The sequence below is a fragment of the Oryctolagus cuniculus genome, chromosome X (genome assembly GCF_051225735.1).
Source record: "Oryctolagus cuniculus isolate XC-2025 breed Fujian yellow rabbit chromosome X, ASM5122573v1, whole genome shotgun sequence".
NCBI classification, from domain to species: domain Eukaryota; kingdom Metazoa; phylum Chordata; class Mammalia; order Lagomorpha; family Leporidae; genus Oryctolagus; species Oryctolagus cuniculus.
In genome coordinates this window covers 90,420,682-90,437,949 of record NC_142888.1, presented here as the reverse complement: position 1 = coordinate 90,437,949, position 17,268 = coordinate 90,420,682, and the positions used below count along the sequence as shown (strand labels likewise).

Here is a 17,268-nt window from a genome sequence, read left to right as displayed (position 1 = left end):
AGAATATGATATTCCATATTCTCCCTCCCCAAATGTCTGCAATGGCTGGGACTGCGTTAAATCAAGCCAGGAGCCAGAAACTCAATCCAGGCCTCCACATGGGTTTCAGGAGCACAAATCACTTGAGCCATCACAGCTGGCTGCTGGTTCTGCATTATCAGGAAGCAGGAACTGGACCCGCGTATTGAACCCAGGTATTCTGATGTGGGATACTGACATCCTAACTAGTGGCCTTACTGCTATGCTAAATGCTTGCCTCTGGGTCTCAATTTTTTAATCTATAAACTAAGAGAGCAGCAACATTAGATATTTTCTCTGCTAGCTCTAGAATTCTGTAACTCTGTGCCTAAAAACATGTGGCTAAGCCAAGAGCAAAACTGGTTCTTTTTGTATTTCTAGTCTTCCTTTACTATAAAGAAAGAATCTGGGAATTCTACAATATGTCTTGATTCACATTAACAGTTTACTATGCAAGCTTCATAATGTCAACCTTACATTTACTACAAGAATGAATGGCATAGTGGCCAGATGCATATAAAGGAAGCAGAATGGTATGAAGAGAAGAAAAGTTTTGGAGTAAAAAATATCAAGTGTAAATCTAAATTCACCAAACTTCAGCTATCTTGGTACTGTCACACTCTGAGCCAATCTCCTCATCCATCAAAGGGAAATGACACCATCTAGTACATAAGATTAAGTTTACCTGCCGTATGAAAAACTTACTTTAGATCTTATTCCCATTATTTCTTCTATTAATTTACCTTATAATGGGAAATCCGTTGTGATTCAAACTGTAGCACAACACCACATAGTTGACAAAGGTTATCTCTAAAAAGTTGTTGATTCCAGGCAGTACCTACAAATAAAGTGAACATGATATATCACATTAATGAATACTTAGAGGCAGTGTTTTCATTCCTCTACAGCACTTCAAATTTGAGCTTTTTGTTTGAGTATTCACCTTTTTAAAAAATATATTTATTTATTTATTTGAAAAGCAGAGTTACAGAGAAGCAGAGGCAGTAAGAGAGAGAGAGGTCTTCTGTCCACTGGTTCACTCCCCAAATGGCCACAACAGCCAAAGCTGGGCCAATCCGAAGCCAGGAGCCAGGAGCCTCTTCTGGGTCTTCCAGGCTGGTACAGAGGCCCAAGGACTTGGGCCATCCTCTATTACCTTCCCAGGCCATAGCAGAGAGCTGGATCAGAAGTGGAGCAGCTGGAATTCAAACCGGCGCCCATATGGGATGCTGGCACTGCAGGTGATGGCCCCTGAGTATTCACCTTAATATGCACATATTAAATATGGCTCTGATGTCTGATGTGGTAAGAATTATTTATTTAGTACAACCAGTCTAGGCGATGCCATTCTGAAGGAATAGTTATAGAGGGCACCAGCAACTTCATTAGATTCGTGGAATGATTTGGGATACCACCAACAAAAAACTCGGATTTAAAAAGTAAGCCTTATTTGTGTGTGTGTGTTTTACAGCAGATAATCCTAAGAAGTGTATTGTTTTAGGACTGTCATTTAACTTGAGCTATTGCTCTCATATTATCTAAAAATAACTATCTTTATCTAGAAGTCACTATCTTTACTTATGATGGGCAATAATTCTCTGTCATTGAACAAACACTAGGACAGTCATTTGGTCCAATACTTCGACTCAAGTTCTTCAAAGCTTCAAAGTAATGCTCATATACTAAGACCTAAAAAATTGTGCTACAGTGTTTCTCATTGTAACAAATAAAAAGTGCCAAACATTTCTGCACTTGCACTTGAGTACCACACTTATATCTAAAATTGTTAACAGCTGAAATGTATTCTGCCAAAGTTTCTATAGGGCATGAGTCACAACACATCAAAATTTTGTTTGCTATTTGGCTATTTAAATAAATAAACTGACACTACATACACTTTCATGGGGAGATTTCAGTGATATATTAAAAGAATGCAAAGTTATAGAAGAAGTATAGGGCTGGTGCTGTGGAGTAAAACTGCTGCGTACGGTGCCGGCATCCCATATGGGCGCCGGTTTGAGTTCTGACTGCTCCACTTCCAATCCAGTTCTCTGCTATGGCCTGGGAAAGCAATAGAAGATGGCCCAAGTCTTTGGGCCTCTGCACCCACCTGAGAGACCCGGAAGAAGCTCCTGGCTGCTGGTTTTGGATCGGCACAGCTCCAGCCATTGCGGCCATTTGGGGAATGAACCAGTGGATGGAAGACCTCTCTCTTTCTCTCTCTCTCTTTGCCTCTCTGTAAATCTGCCTTTCAAATAAGTAAATAAATCTTTAAAAAAAGGAAACACATATATATCCAATTCAAAACGCTAATAAAAATTAAATGTATGCACATATAAACAGACATAGAAAAATCTGGAGTAATATAAACTAAATTTAAAAGCGGTTGACTTTGGAAAGTGAGATTAGAAAAAAAGGGGGGAATTTAATATTTTACTCTCTTTGCAATTGATATAATTTTGTAAACACAACGCAGGAATTTTTAATTATAAACCATTAGAGGGGGTGTCAGGAAGATGGTGGAAAAGGATTTTCCAGTCCTTGTTCCCTCCACAGAAACATCAATTGAACAACATGTCAAAACAACCTTCACAAAAACTAAGGAAACCAGATAAGAGATACAGCCCTGGACATAGCACAGACATAAGAGAAGATGCACTGAAGAGTACACAGAGGACAAATTTAGCTTACCTGCACCACCCCTCCTCCATTCCCAGGCTGCCTGGCATGGAGCAAGATACCCTGTGGGTGGAGGACGCAGAGGGAAGTCAGCACCACACTTCATCTGAAACACCAACACTGAGCACACCACTTTAGAACTCAGTACTCAAAATGTCCCTATAGCTCCTGGCTCTAGGCTGATGCTTGGAAACTGAGCCTTCAGTCCTGTTCTGACAACAAGCTGAAACCTGCAGCCTCAGGCACCAGGCCTCCCTCAGTACCAGGCCAATCCCTGAAGCCCTAGTTATCAGGCTGGTTAATGTGTACTTAGCCCCCAGGTCAGCCCCTGTGCATCTAGACTGCAGGCTGGTAACTGCGGGTTGAGTCTCCAAGCCTGCCTGTCAGGCCAGATCTCATAGCACCAGGTCAGTCCCTGTAACTGTGCCTTCCAGGCCAGTCCTTGCAGTCGCATGTTCTATTTGATCAGAGATAGATCTGTCCCACCAGCCCCCAGCACTGGAGCATCACCCACAGGCCTAGGCTTTAGGAGCATCCCTGTGTCCTCAAGTCCCAGGTTGATGCTAAGGTCTCAGGACCCAGGCTAGCTGTCACGCCTTAGCCTGTAATCCAGCAACTGCTTACCTAGCCTCCAGATCAACCCCTTGTGGGCCCAAGCACTAAGCCAGACCCAGGCTCCAGGCTGGTCCTCATTATCACAAACTCCAGAGAACCTAGGGTCCAGGCCCAGTCAGTATACTTCAGTGCCACAATGGACCCCTGCACTGAAGTGTTAATATCACTCCTTCAGACCCATACTCCAGGCTTTTCCCAGTGATTTCAAGTGCAAGGCCTGCCCTAAAGCCACGCCAGTTCCTGCAGACTTGGGCTCAAGGCCATCCTCAGCACAAAGCAGGTCCCTGTGTGCCCAGGCTGCAGGCCACCTCTCACAAATACAGGCTCTAGGACTATCTTTGTAGAGCCAAGCTCTAGGCCCAACTCGGAGGACCCAGTGCCACGCTCATTCATTTGCTAACCCAGGCACTAATCCGACCTTCCAAAGGATTCCAGCAGCAAGCCTGCCTGAAGACCATGCCAGATGCTCTGCGCCAGATCTCTGGATGGGTTGACTGGTGAAGGGCTTTCCCAGGAAAATCCAGTCTGCAAAGACTTTAAATAAATCTCTATGTCTTCAAATGCATAGAAATCAATGGACGTCAATAAGACCCATGAAAAATCAGGCAATATCATCAAAAGGATACAATAATATCCCAGTAGCTGACTTCAAAGAAATGTAGACATCCTAACTGCATGACAAAGAAATGAAAATAATTGTTTTAAGGATGCTCAGTGAACTTCAAGAAAATACAGAGAAATTATTCAGTGAACTCAAGAAAACAATAAATGATCAAAATTAGAAATTTAACAGAGAGCTTTAAATTGTATAGAAAAAACAAATTCTGGAGCCAATAAATACAATGAATGCAGTAAAAAAAACACATCAACATCAAATTTGATCAGGCAGAAGAAAGAATCTGAACTTGAAAACAGTTTATTTGAAAATATTAAGATGAGAAAAAAATAAGAATGCAAAGTGATGAATAAAGCTTACGTGACTTAGGAGACAGTATCTAAAGAGCAAATATTTACAGGAGTTTGTGAAGAGAAAAGAAAGATAAAAAGGTCATTAAAGACACAACAACAGGGGCCAGCCTGTGGTGCAGCAGGTTGGGCCTCCGCTTGCAACACCAGCATCCCATATGGGTACAGGTTCGAGACCCAGCTGCTCACCTCCAATCTAGCTCCCTGCTAATGCATCTGGGAAATCAGTGGAAGATGGCCCAAGAGCTTGGGCTCCTGCACCCATGTGGGAGACCTAGATTAAGCTCCTGTCCTGGCTTCAGCCTGGCACAGCCCCAGCCTTTTGGGGAGTGAACCAGCAGGTGGATGAACGTTTCTCTCTCTCTCTCTCTCTCTCTCTCTCTCTCTCTGTAATTCTGCCTTAAATAACAAACAAATCTTTTCAAATTTTTTTAAAAAGAAATAACATAACTTTTCTATGCTTCTCTTTTTAAGATTTATTTCTTTATTTGAAGGTTACAGAGAGAAAGGGAGAGAGAGATTTTTCATCTACTGAACCAGGGCAAAGCCCAGAACCCAGAACTCCATCTGAGTCTCCCACATCAGTGACAGGGGCCCATATACTCAGGCCATCTTCTGCTGCTTTCCAAGGCGCATTAGCAGGGAGCTGGATCGGAAGTGGAGCAGCCGAGACTGGAACTGGCACTGATATGGGATGCTGGCATTACAGGAAGCGGCCCAATCAACTGTACCACAATATCAGCCCTAGAATACTTTTCAACTTTGGAGAAAGACGTTAAGTATTCAGATACAGGAAAGTCAAAGGTCTCCAATGTGATTCAAACCAAATAAGACTACCCCAAGCCACATCATAATCAAACTGTCAAAAATCAAGGACAAAGAAAGGATTCTAAAAATAACAAGAGAAAAGAAGCGAATAACATAGTAGGCCGATTCCAATAAAACTAGGAGTGGATTCCTTTTGCAAACAACTTACAAGCCAGATAAAGGTGGGATGATACATTTGGAATTGCAACAGAAATAAACTACCAAACAAGCATGCTGTACCCAGCAAAGCTGTCCTTCAGAAATGAAGGAAAGATTAAAAACTTTGCCATACAAACAAAAGCTGAAATTCTTCAAGTTGAAAGAAAAAGATGCTAATTAGTAACACAAAAACATAAAAATGTAAAACTCACTGGTAAATATAAGTATGCAAATTCAGAATACTCTAATATTGTAATAGTGGTAGGTAAATCATTTATATCTTTAGTATGAAGACTGAAAGACAAAACTACTACTACTACTACTAATAGCCACAATAATTTGTTAAGGAATGCACAATATAAAATGTGTAAATTAAGACAAAAACATAAAATGTGAGGGGAGAACAGAAGTGTATTTTTATGTGATCGAAGTTAAACTATTATCAGCTTAAAATAGCTGTTAAAATTATAAGACATTTTGTAAGCCTCATGATAACCACAAAGCAAAAACTATTACTACTACAGAGTAGATACATAAAAAGGAATCAAAGCATACTAGGGAAAAGCACTTAATCACAAAGGAAAACAGAAGGGAACAAAAGATCTACAAAACAACCAGGAAACAATAATTAATAAAATGTCAGCAGTAAGTACTTACATATCCATAATAACTTTGAATTTGAATGGATTAAATTATCTAATGAAAGGATACACAATGTCCTGAATGGATGAAAAAACAAGACCCAACTATATGCTGCCTATAAGAGACTCAATTCACCTGTAAAGACATAGTAGACTGAAAGTGAAGGGATGGAAAAATGACATTCCAGGCAAATGGAATCCAAAACAGCAGGAATAGCTATACTTAGATAAAAACTACTGAAGATATTTATTTAAAAGTTATGTGAAAAATCTTCAATTAAGGTTCATTTTCAATAACACTTTTTGGATCAAAAGGGTTTATTTTAAAAACTTCATGGGGCCGGCACTGTGGTGTAGCAGGTAAAGCCACCACCTGCAATGCCAGCATCCCATATGGGCTCCAGTTCAAGTCCTGGCTGATCCTTTTCCAATATGGCTCTCTGCTATGGCCTAGGAAAGCATTAGAAGATGGCCCAAGTCCTTGGGCCCCTGCACCTGCATGGGAGACCTGGAAGAAGCTCCTGGCTCCTGGCTTCGGATCGGCACAGCTCCAGCTGTTGCGGCTATCTGGGGAGTGAAGACCTCTCTTTCTCTCTCTGCCTCTGCCTCTCTGTAACTCTGCCTTTCAAATAAATAAATAAATCTTAAAAAAAAAACCATGATCAGGATAATAACCATAATTTGAAATATGTCAGTAATGACTTCATGTATAGTTACAAATTTATCCCTGTAATTTAGTGTATTTTATTTCATTACTTTCTTTTATAACATTGTTATTTTTAAGGTTCTTTTAAAATACATGATGTTACATGATGTATCTAACTTTGACTTTAACACCAGCTATTTAAATAGTTTAGCTAAAATGTACCTCAGGACTTCATTTGTTTAAAAATAAACTACTACACCCAATCTGAGCATAGTGGTTTGAGTTTGAACTTCCCAAGAGTATCTCTGATGAATAAATATTATTATTCGGTGGTAATATAACTTATTACATACAGAAGAAATGTTTTCTTTAGTAAGATAAAGGAGAGGTGTTTGGTATAGAAGTTAAGGTGTCTCTGGGGATTCCCACATCCCAGTTTGGAGTGCGTGAGCCCAAGTCCCAACTCTGCCTCCAATTTCAGCTTCCTGTTAATGTGCAACTTGGGAAGCAGCAGGTGGAGGCTCAAGTGCCTGGGTCCTTGCCACTCACATTGGAGACCTGGATTGAATTTCCTGGCTCCTAGCTTGGCCTAGTCCAGTCCTGGTCGTTGTGGGAATTTGGGCAATGAACCAGTGGATGGGCGATCTCTGTTTCTCTGCCTTTCAAATAAATAAAAATAATTTTTAAAAAGACAAAAGGAAACTACTAATTTAGAGGTTTCAGGATTCCTAAAATTTAACACGCATTACTTTTCTAGATCAACCTTTAAATTCAGATTTCGCCACTATTAATACTCTGAGTTTGAAACAGCCACTTAAGTTGGTAAATACCAAGGTGGCATTTTTCTTTAACCCAGGTTTTCAATACTGGTACTCCATATCATTTCTATGAAGCCCATGAAAATACTGGTTCCTCTTCAACTTTTCCTTTAGAGTAGTACTGCCTACACTCATTGCCTTTGACTCATTTCCTCAAACAATTTCTTGCTCTGTTTCTCTTTATTAAATGGCACAATATTTCCAGGTTCAAAAGCTCAGCCATTCTCCCTAGCATATTACCAATTCATGTCAATTCCAGCTTATAACATTCTTTCCTATCTACTCCTTCCTTTTAATTTCATATAACACTACATAGTTCAGTCCCTCCATGTCTATGGACATCATTTGGCTTCACTGATATTTATTGAGTTTAGTTCCAAAGTACTATGGTAGATATTTTGGAAAGAGGAAGACAAGAATGAAAACTCATTGAGAGCCTTCTGCACCTGAATCAAGATGATAGACCATCCCTTTAGACCTAAAGACAAATGTGCAAGGCACATGGCACTTCCTAGATTCTGAAGATTAGGAAATTGGGGGTCAGTGAAATCCAAATAACTTGTCGCATGCTACTTAATGAAGCTGAACTGGTTTAAGTTGGTTTATCTTGATTCTTTCCATTATACGTAAATAATTGCTTCACATGCTGGAAATAACAAGTGAATAATTCCTAATCTCAAAGAATTTAAAATTTTGTAAGGAAGATAAGATGTATATAGAAAGAACTATGATAGAAGACCAAAATATTATAAGTGCTGTAAGACGTATGAAGGTACAGGACAGTGAGAATTTTGGGAAAAGTTTTATGGAAGAGAACAAATTTAGAACCAAGCTTCAGGGGCTGGCACTGTGGTCTAGCAGGTAAAGCCGCCGCCTGCAGTACCAGCATCCCTATGGACGCCAGTTCCTGTCCCGGCTGCTCCATTTCTGATCCAGCTCTCTACTATGGCTTGGGAAAGCAGTAGAAGATGGCCCAAGTCCTTAGGCCCCTGCACCCGTGTGGGAGACATGGAAGAAGCTCCTGGATCCTGGATCATGGCTTCAGATCAGGGCACTCTGGCTGTTGTGGCCATCTGGGGAGTGAACCAGTGGATGGAAGACCTCTCTCTTTCTCTCTTTCTCTCTCTCTGTAACTCTGCCTTTCAAATAAATAAATAAATATTTAAAAAAGAACTAAACTTTAAAAGATGTATAAAATCCAAATTTTATTTATTTTTTAAAGATTTATGATTTATTTGAAAGTTGGAGTTACAGAGAGGGAGACACACACAGAGAGAGAGAGAGAGAGAGAGAGAGAGAGAGAAAATGAGACACAGAGAGAGGTATCTTCTATCCATTGGTTCACTCCCCAGAGAGCCACAACTGCCAGCACTGGGTCAGGCTGAAACCAGGAGCTGGGGGCTTCATCCAGGTCTCCCACAGGGATGTCAAGGGTCCAAACACTTGGGCTATCTTCTGCTGCTTTCCCAGGTCATTAGTAGGGAGCTGAATCATAAACGGAGCAACCAGAACACAAACCAGTGTCCATATGGGATGCTGGCATTGCAGGTGGTGACTTTGCCCACTATGCCACAATGCCGGCCCTGAAATTCCAAGTTTTAAAGAGCAGAATAAAATATTGCAGGGGAGGAAAGATTATGAAAGACAACAACGGAGAGACTGAAATGGAGCCAAATAATGAAAGGCTTCATTAGGATACTTGGATTTAATTCTGTATTCAATAAAGGGGGAAGAAGACTTAAAATGGGTATTTTAGTTAGGAGCCAGTTGTAGGCTTGAGACCTGAATATTTTCAAGGTGCATTTCCTCTAGATTTGACGTTAATGTGATCTTTAAAGAGATTCATCTGACAGAAATTTACTTTTTAATGACTTTTGCTGAATTGGGTCTACACCAGATAGCAGTAGCACAACTATATTAAAGTAAAATACTCTTAAGTTCTATGCCAAAATGAAAAAAAAATAGTACCTCAGGCTTGGAGAAGTTAAGAAGTTTGTCCAACGTCACATAGCTAGTGTCAAAGCATCTGTAGTGCTGGCATCCCATATCAGAGCGCCTGATTGAGTCCCAGCTTCTCCATTTCCTATCCAACTCCCTGCTAATGTACCTGGGAAAGCAACAGAAGATGGCCCAAGTGCTTGGGCCCCTGCACCCACAGGGGAGACCTGGATAGAGTTCTGGGCTACTGACTTCGGCCTTTCCCAGAGCTGGATCCAGTGGCCATTTAGGGAGTGAACCACTGGATGAAAGATATTCTCTTTCTCCCTCTCTCTCTCTTTTACTCTCCCTTCAAAGAAATAAGTCTTAAAGCTTAAAAGAATCTGAGAAATTATTTTAATTGTGCAAATAGCACTAGCACTGTATTTTTCATGATTACATATTTAGAGATAACCTCCCTTAAGCATCCTTAATTAAATAGGATTTTTTAAAAACTAATTTGATGGGGCTGGCGCTGTGGCACAGTGGGTTAACGCCCTGGCCTGAGGCGCCGGTATCCCATGTGGGCGCCGGTTCTAGTCCCAGTTGCCCCTCTTCCAGTCCAGCTTTCTGCTATGTCCTGGAAAAGCAGTGGAGGATAGCCCAAGTCCCTGGGCCCCTGCACCCGCATGGGAGACCTGGAGGAGGCTCCTGGCTCCTGGCTTCAGATCAGCACAGCTCTGACCATTGCGGCCAATTGGGGAGTGAACCAGCGGATGGAAGACTCTCTCTCTCTCTCTCTCTCTGCCTCTCCTCTCTCTGTGTAACTCTGACTTTCAAATAAATAAATAAATATTTAAAAAAACTTATTTGACCTTTGCAATCTTTTAATACCATCATAATCTTAGGAAAGAATGAGCTGAGCACAGCATTAAGCTATGGGAGACTGGGGCATTTTGTTAATCTTTCCAAAAGCATTTTGACTTTCTTTTTCTCCTAAACATCATACCACACTTCAGAAATTTTTGGAAATAATAATTGTGCAAGAAATGCAGATCTTTACCTGTCAGCATGATGAACACTCATAGTTATAATGCTTTCTAGTTCCCTTAGTTTCTCAGGTTATTTAATGAGCACCGGACTTGAGAGTTTGGCAAATTTTAGCTATTTTATACTGTATACAGATGATCACAATTCAAAAAATGGATTCCCATAGCAAAACAATTATAAAATACAATGGAATTAACAAGATAATTGAGAGAACTGGCTATATGTCTAATATTTATGTTGTCATTTAAACAAAGTCCTTGACCTTCATAATCATTGATGGAACAAGGACATAAGCCTCAGCGAGTTTAGGTTCTTGTTCCTCCTGCCTTCTTTCAAGAAACCAGTTCAGTCTCATATCTTGTATTGTTCCTCACCTACTCCCTGGATTCTTCCCCAGGTCTGGAAGCCAGTGGTCCAAACTGGAAGAACGAGCAGGGAGAAGTTCACCTCCAACTACTGGTCCCCACCCCCACTCTCAAACCCACCCCTAGCCCACCTAAGACATAGAGGCCCAGCCTGCTGTTCAGTCAATGTGCACACCAGTGGTTGGTCCCCCACCTCTGAGGATTGATTTTCCCTGAATACCATCGGTCTGGCTGCAAATTTGTACCCTGCCTCCACTCTGTTCTGCAACTCTTTTTCTTACATTTGGTGCCCCGTGTGAGGAGGCACCAAGCTGCGCCTCTTTTTCTTACAATCATAAGGACTCTGAGGCTAGGAGGTCAGGAGTTATGCTTGTTAAGTCAGAAACTGAATCAAAGAGCTGTGTAAATCCATTAATTTGCTTGCTCCCATGACAGATACTTTGCATCAGAAAGCCACTAAATACATGCCATTCATTCCAACTGGTTAATAAATCTGAATTAATCTGCAAGATCGATATCAGATGGCAAAGAATCAAAGTTCTGCACTAACAGATAGGTGATAATACACTAAGGAGCATGCTCAAATTGGCCTTCACAACAAGTTTAGTGAATTTTTTCACATGCTAGTATCTAATAAAGACAGAGTCAGAAACTAACACATGGTCATTAATCTCTCTGCAAACATTCCCAACCTATCAAATGCAGAGAATTAAAAATCAATGCTAACCATTTACTAATTATTCTTTCCAGACACCAACATCAGATTTACAGAATCATAATGCTTTCTCGTGCTTACAGTTTATAAGACACCATGGCAGAGTACAGATTTACAACAATGGAACAGTCCTGATAGTTTGGAAATGTGCTTTCCTATTTATTTTATGATTTTACTATAAAGCACATAGTCAGCTCTTTACTACAGCTGTGTCTAATGTGTCTCTACACTCTCAGCACTAAGCATAATGATTGGCACACACATTTATACATGTCAACAAATGAATCCTGAATAAATAAAGGAAAAGATTTTGCTGGATTTTCTTTTTGTGGACTTACGGGCATTTGACTTGAAACATTACTAAACAATATGGAGACAAGGAAAACCTTGTAGATAATTCCTATGCAAATTGATTAATAACTAAATAAAAAGCCAGAGTTTCTTCTAGTCTAAGAACAGGCTCTATCTTTATCATTTCTTTTTCTTAAAGGGAAAAGGTAAATAGACAAAGGAGTTTTTTGCTTATTTTGGTTGTGATTTTTACTGTGAGTAAAATGATGAGTAACATCATTACTGGGTGAAAATTCATTTCTGAGCCATTAAACATTTGAAAATGTTTGCTTAATGAAATGTGAAGTGTCCTGTAAAATTTCATGATTCCCTTACCATGAATTCTTGCATGTATGTGTGTATTTTCCTAGGGCTTCTCATTGGGCATTTATCTTTTTTTAAGTTTATTGCTCAATATCCATTTGTAACTTTTGAATGCTTCTAAGATTCACTGATTGGCAATGTCTAATCACCATTGACATGTGCTCAGTACTAACCCCAAGACAGATGAGATTTTCAGGAGTGTTAGCTACAGCTAAAAATCAATCAGCAAATGCTCTTTAAAACAAGTTTTACTGAGGGGCCGGTGCTGTGGTGCAGTGGGTTAAAGCCCTGGCCTGAAGCACCAGAATCCCATATGGGCACCGGTTCTAGTCCTGGCTGTTCTTCTTCTGATCCAGTTCTCTGCTATGGCCTGGGAAAGCAGTGGAAGATGACCCAAGTGCTTGGGCCCCTTCATTCATCTGGGAGACCTGGAAGAAGATCCTGGCTCCTGGCTTCGGATCGGCTCAGCTCCGGCCGTTGCAGCCATCTGGGGAGTGAACCAGCAGATAGAAGACCTCTGTCTCTGTCTCCACCTCTCTCTGTAACTCTGTCTTTCAAATAAATGAAATAAATCTTTAAAAAATGAATCGTAGACAATAAGAGCCCTGAACTCTCAGTAATAGATGGCTTAAAAAAACAAGTTTTACTGATCCCATAATTGGAATCTTGACCATTCTTTAACATCTTTACACCAATGTCTGAACTAGGATTAAGAAAAAAAAAGCAGGGGCCAGCTCTGTGGTATAGAAGGTTAAGCCTCCATCTGCACCAGCATCCCATATGGGCACTGGTTGGAGTTCCGGCTGTTCCACTTCCGATTCAGTTCCCTGCTAATGTGCCTGGGAAAAACAGCTGAAGATGGCCCAAGTACCTGAGCCCCTACATCCACGTGGGAGACCCAGAGGAATCTCCTGACTCCTGGCTTCAGCCTGGTCCAGCCCTAGCCTTTGTGGCCACTTGGGGAGTGAACCAGCAGATAGAAGATCTATCTCTCCTCTCTCTCTCTTTCTTTCTCTGTATCTCTGCCTTTCAAACAAATAAATAAATCTTCAAAATGAAAAAAAGAAAAATAAGCAAGACACTGGCACACCACCAGACAACATTTTTCTCTTTTCTGCATTATCCAGTATTATATCTGACAACCATTTATGGCCTTTATAAAAATCTAAACAAAAACATTTTAAGGCCAATAGTGTTTTAGACAGTGCAATATATCAAATATTTACCACTCGTTAAGTAAAAAGCTAGAAGAGTTTTAGATTGGAGGGAAGACTGATTAACTACAATGAAAAACTAGTAACCATTATATTTGTTTTTTCATATCCTAATAAACAGTCTTAACACAACTCAATACAGATTTCATTACTCACTGAATGTTAGAGGCTATCTATCTATTAAGATTTATTATGATTTATGAACTACTATTCTAATGCCCAGCCCTAGAAATGCCATCAAAAGAATATCAATGCAGAACTTCAACATTCTGGTTAATACTTTCAGATCTGAAATCAACCTCAAAGTTCGATTTGTTCAATTCCCCTATTTCAGAGATCAAACCCAGGAAGATTCAGAGAAACCTAAATCCCAAATCCAAGAAGTCTGGGACCTATTCAGGGTCAGCAAGTCTATTGAATTAGTTGTCAACAGAATCTGTGTTCATTCAACCAGACTCCTATGTCAGGGCTCTCATTTTATCACCTAGTAAAAGCATAGAAAAGGTATTGCTGCTACTTTATAAGCATATATCTTAAAGTTCTAAATATTCGCATATGAGGGTACTTTAAAGCAATCATGAATCACATTTCCCATGAACTATTTAAGTTTGTTTGTTTAATTCTAGAGGCAAAAAGGCACAGAAGTAGACAGAGAAACAGAGATAGACAGTATCTCTTGGTTTGCTCTGCAAATGCCGGCAACAGCTGAGACCGGGTCAGGCCGAAGCTGGGAGCCCAGAGCGCAATCCAAGTCTCCCAGGTGGGTAGAGACCCAGGTAGTTGAGCCAACACCTGCTGCCTCCTAGTGTGTCATTAGCAGGAAGCTGGGACTGGGAATAGAGCCAGGACTAGAAACCAGGCATTTCTGACACCAGATGCAGCATCCAAATCTGTTCTTAACCACTACTCCAAATGCCCATCTCTCTGTGAACTTTTTAAAGACTTCTTGTATGCACAGATTTCAATTTTTTTACAGAAACAAGCATCTTTTAATTCAATTTTCCACAAACTTTTTTGAAGTACCCTTGTACATTATTAGAAAATACTGCAAACAATTCAGTTTACAGAGGCAGGCACAATAGCATTTTTACACGAGATTTGGACCCTAAACTTTATTGTGAACATGCCATGGTGAGGTTTCTTGCTGGTTATGGACAGAAAGTTTGACACAAAATTTCTATACTCAGGAGATTTCATGTTTCATTCCACAACAATGGTACAAATTCAGGCTGACTGAAGACACTAAATGAAGTGTTTCTTGTGAAGATTGCCTTTGGTAATAGCTGATAAATAAAATGCCATTATGTTTCAGTGTATTTCCAACTTGCTTATTTAGTGACTAGCAACGGTACAAGGTGTCTGCTACAAATATGTTAAGGGTTTTTTTGTTTGTTTGTTTGTTTTACTGCTTTACCATTTTTCCAAAGTGAAAAGTGTGAATGGTTATGAAATAGCATAGAGGAATATATCATTAGGCAGAAGAAATTATTTTTATGAGATAATTTTAACGGAATGTTCTGTTCCTACAAAAATCAAGTTAAATCATTTTGCTGTACGTTGGCATCTACAGTGTTTCGTTTTGTAGGCAAGTTAGAAGGAAAAGGTAACATACAAAGACGGACATTATTGAACTTAGATGACAAAATGCTCGATTGCGATCTTCTGCCATGGAATCGGCCTAAGAGCATTTACAAAACTGCTTTACAATACATTTCAATGGTAAATTTTACAGTTTGCTATTGGTAGGCTGCTTACAAATATATTGCACTTTATGTGAACTAATGACCACTTATATTGGGATAGTCCAGAAATATCTTTTTGTTAGGAGTAATATGTGTTTGTAGGTACAACAGCACCTCTTAAAGCCGAAACAACCTTAAAGATGGGCCCATAAGCTTTGCTTTACTAGGTCATAACCTTAAAAAGCCAAAGAAACCTCTCCAAAGTGATGCGTGAAATTTGTGCTTCTGCCACATTCTTCCAATGTTTTTTCCCCAGCAGAGCACCCTCCACCAGACCCTACAATCCTAAAATCCAACCGATCCTACTTTAAAGCTCAAGTATACACGCTAACCTTCCCAAATGCCTAACCCCATCTCTCCATAAATGTACTACTCCGAGTTTCCACACCACAGGACCTCGGATTTTACCAGAGGGTTTTTTCTCTGTCTGATTTCTGATTTCCTTAGCTTTTCTTCTTTTTCTCTGTCGCCTCTCTCCATCACTCGCCCTTCTCTTTTCCTGCTTGCCCCTCTAGGGCCACAGCACTCAGAACCTCGCCTCTTTCCCAAATCACATCTCCTAGTGCACACGAAGGCGTCTTGCTGAGCGAGAAATGATGTGTGTGTGTGTGTGTGTGTGTGTGTTTTTCTCCCTTCAAACTCCTGCCTGGTGAGTACCTTCAGTTTCTTTGCCTGGGGGCCTGCATCCTTTTCTGGGGCCAGGGAAACCCCTCACTGCTTCAAGGAGACCTGGCACACTGGGGGCTAATACCACGGGGCGGGACGAGGCACCTTGGCCTCTACTGCGCCACAGCAGTTGGGGGTTGGGGAAGGGGCGAATCTCGCCCAGCCTGATTTCCGACGGGCTGATAATAGGCAGCGAAGGAGATGGGGCCGTGCCCGCACCCCAGGACGGGAACTCACCTTCTCTGAGGCAAGGGCGGGTGTCTACTTTAAAACTACTGCCCCCCCTCCCCGCCGCCGCCATAGTGGAGCCGCCAAAGCCGCTGCCGCCGTCGCCACAGCCACCGGCAGGCAGGCGGGCAGAGGTGGACGTGGCGGAGGAGGTAGGCACAATCACTGCCGGGGCCGTGGCCGTGGCTGTGGCCGCGGCCGCCGCCGCCGCCGCCGCCGCGAAGGCGGTATAGGAGGCATCAGAGACTGTAGCTTCCTGAGGGGAAGACTCCGTGGCCAGCGGCGTGACTGTGTTCAACGCCGCGGCCATCGCAGCGAGGCGCGGACAGTCGCACTTGCGCCTCGCTCTGGTTTTGCTCCTTTAGCCCCGCCCCTCTTGGCCCCGCCCCCTCTTGGCCCCGCCCCCTCGCCCCTCTTTCCTTCGCCCCGGCTGGAGCTTGGATCTCGCTCCTTGCTTCTTCTGCCCAATCGTAAAGGTTAAGATCCACAGGCTGCTCTCCACCCCTACCCCCGTCCCCAGTCCCCACCCCACCCCACCCCACCCCGCCACGCACTGCTTGGCGTTGACGCATTGTCTTTGCCCAGGAGGCAATGCCCAAGAGAAAAGGGGAAAAAGCGCGGGATGTAAAGGCATGTGGGGATCACACAATGAAGACGCTTCCTTTGGAGGAGTTAATCTAAAACCAATAAAAAAAAGGGGGGGGAAGTTACTGATTCCTCTCCTAAGGGATCCTAAAATATTCGTACATCTCTTTTCTTGGAGCTGTTATTACAGAAAATAGAAATAAACAGAATCTTTGGTTATGACACATTGTCTTTATGGCCCCTTAAAGGGCTGTATCTATTGATCTACCCATCTACATTTTGAAAATCTGCCGTAAATCTGGTACCCAACAGAAGTAGAATATTACTAATAATTTAATTCCCCTTAGCATTTTCCCCCTGACCTCCCTTCCTAAAAAACCAATTTGCTTTTTGATTTATGTTTATTATTTCTTTTATCTTTTTTTTAACTTTTATTTAATGAATATAAATTTCCAAAGTACAGCTTATGGATTACAATGGCTTCCCCCCCACAACTTCCCTCCCACACGCAACCCTCCCCTTTCCCTCTCCCTCCCCCCTTCCATTCACATCAAGATTAATTTTCAATTCTCTTTATATACAGAAGATCAGTTTAGCATATATTAAGTAAAGATTTCAACAGTTTGCACCCACATAGAAACACAAAGTGAAAAATACTGTTTCAGTACTAGTTATAGCATTAAATCACAATGTACAGCACATTAAGTACTTCTTTTCTCTTTTAACGTATTTTCTTGTGACATAGATACATACCTAACTAGGTTTATTTCGTTTTGATTGTCT

General features: G+C 41.3%; 1 protein-coding gene and 1 long non-coding RNA gene across 3 annotated transcripts in view; one reads left to right on the top strand and one right to left on the bottom strand.

The window, feature by feature from the left end:
* ZMAT1 (zinc finger matrin-type 1) overlaps nucleotides 1–16,219 on the bottom strand; it is a 35,929-nt gene extending 19,710 nt beyond the window's left edge. Inside the window, exons 1-3 of the mRNA XM_089324941.1 lie at nucleotides 15,910–16,219; nucleotides 2,710–2,760; nucleotides 762–856 (exon numbers count right to left, since the gene is read on the bottom strand). Coding sequence (XP_089181067.1) covers nucleotides 762–856; nucleotides 2,710–2,760; nucleotides 15,910–16,210 — 447 coding nt within the window. The 5' untranslated portion in view covers nucleotides 16,211–16,219. The remainder of the gene's footprint in view (nucleotides 1–761; nucleotides 857–2,709; nucleotides 2,761–15,909) is intronic.
* LOC138847732 (uncharacterized) overlaps nucleotides 1–17,268 on the top strand; it is a 42,274-nt gene that overhangs the window by 5,370 nt on the left and 19,636 nt on the right. Inside the window, exon 1 of one of the 2 annotated variants that reach the window (XR_016228526.1) lies at nucleotides 15,497–15,655. The exons of the other annotated variant lie outside the window; for it this stretch is intronic. This is a non-coding gene — a long non-coding RNA (uncharacterized LOC138847732). Of the gene's footprint in view, nucleotides 1–15,496; nucleotides 15,656–17,268 lie in introns of those variants that run through there. 2 annotated transcript variants of the gene reach the window in all.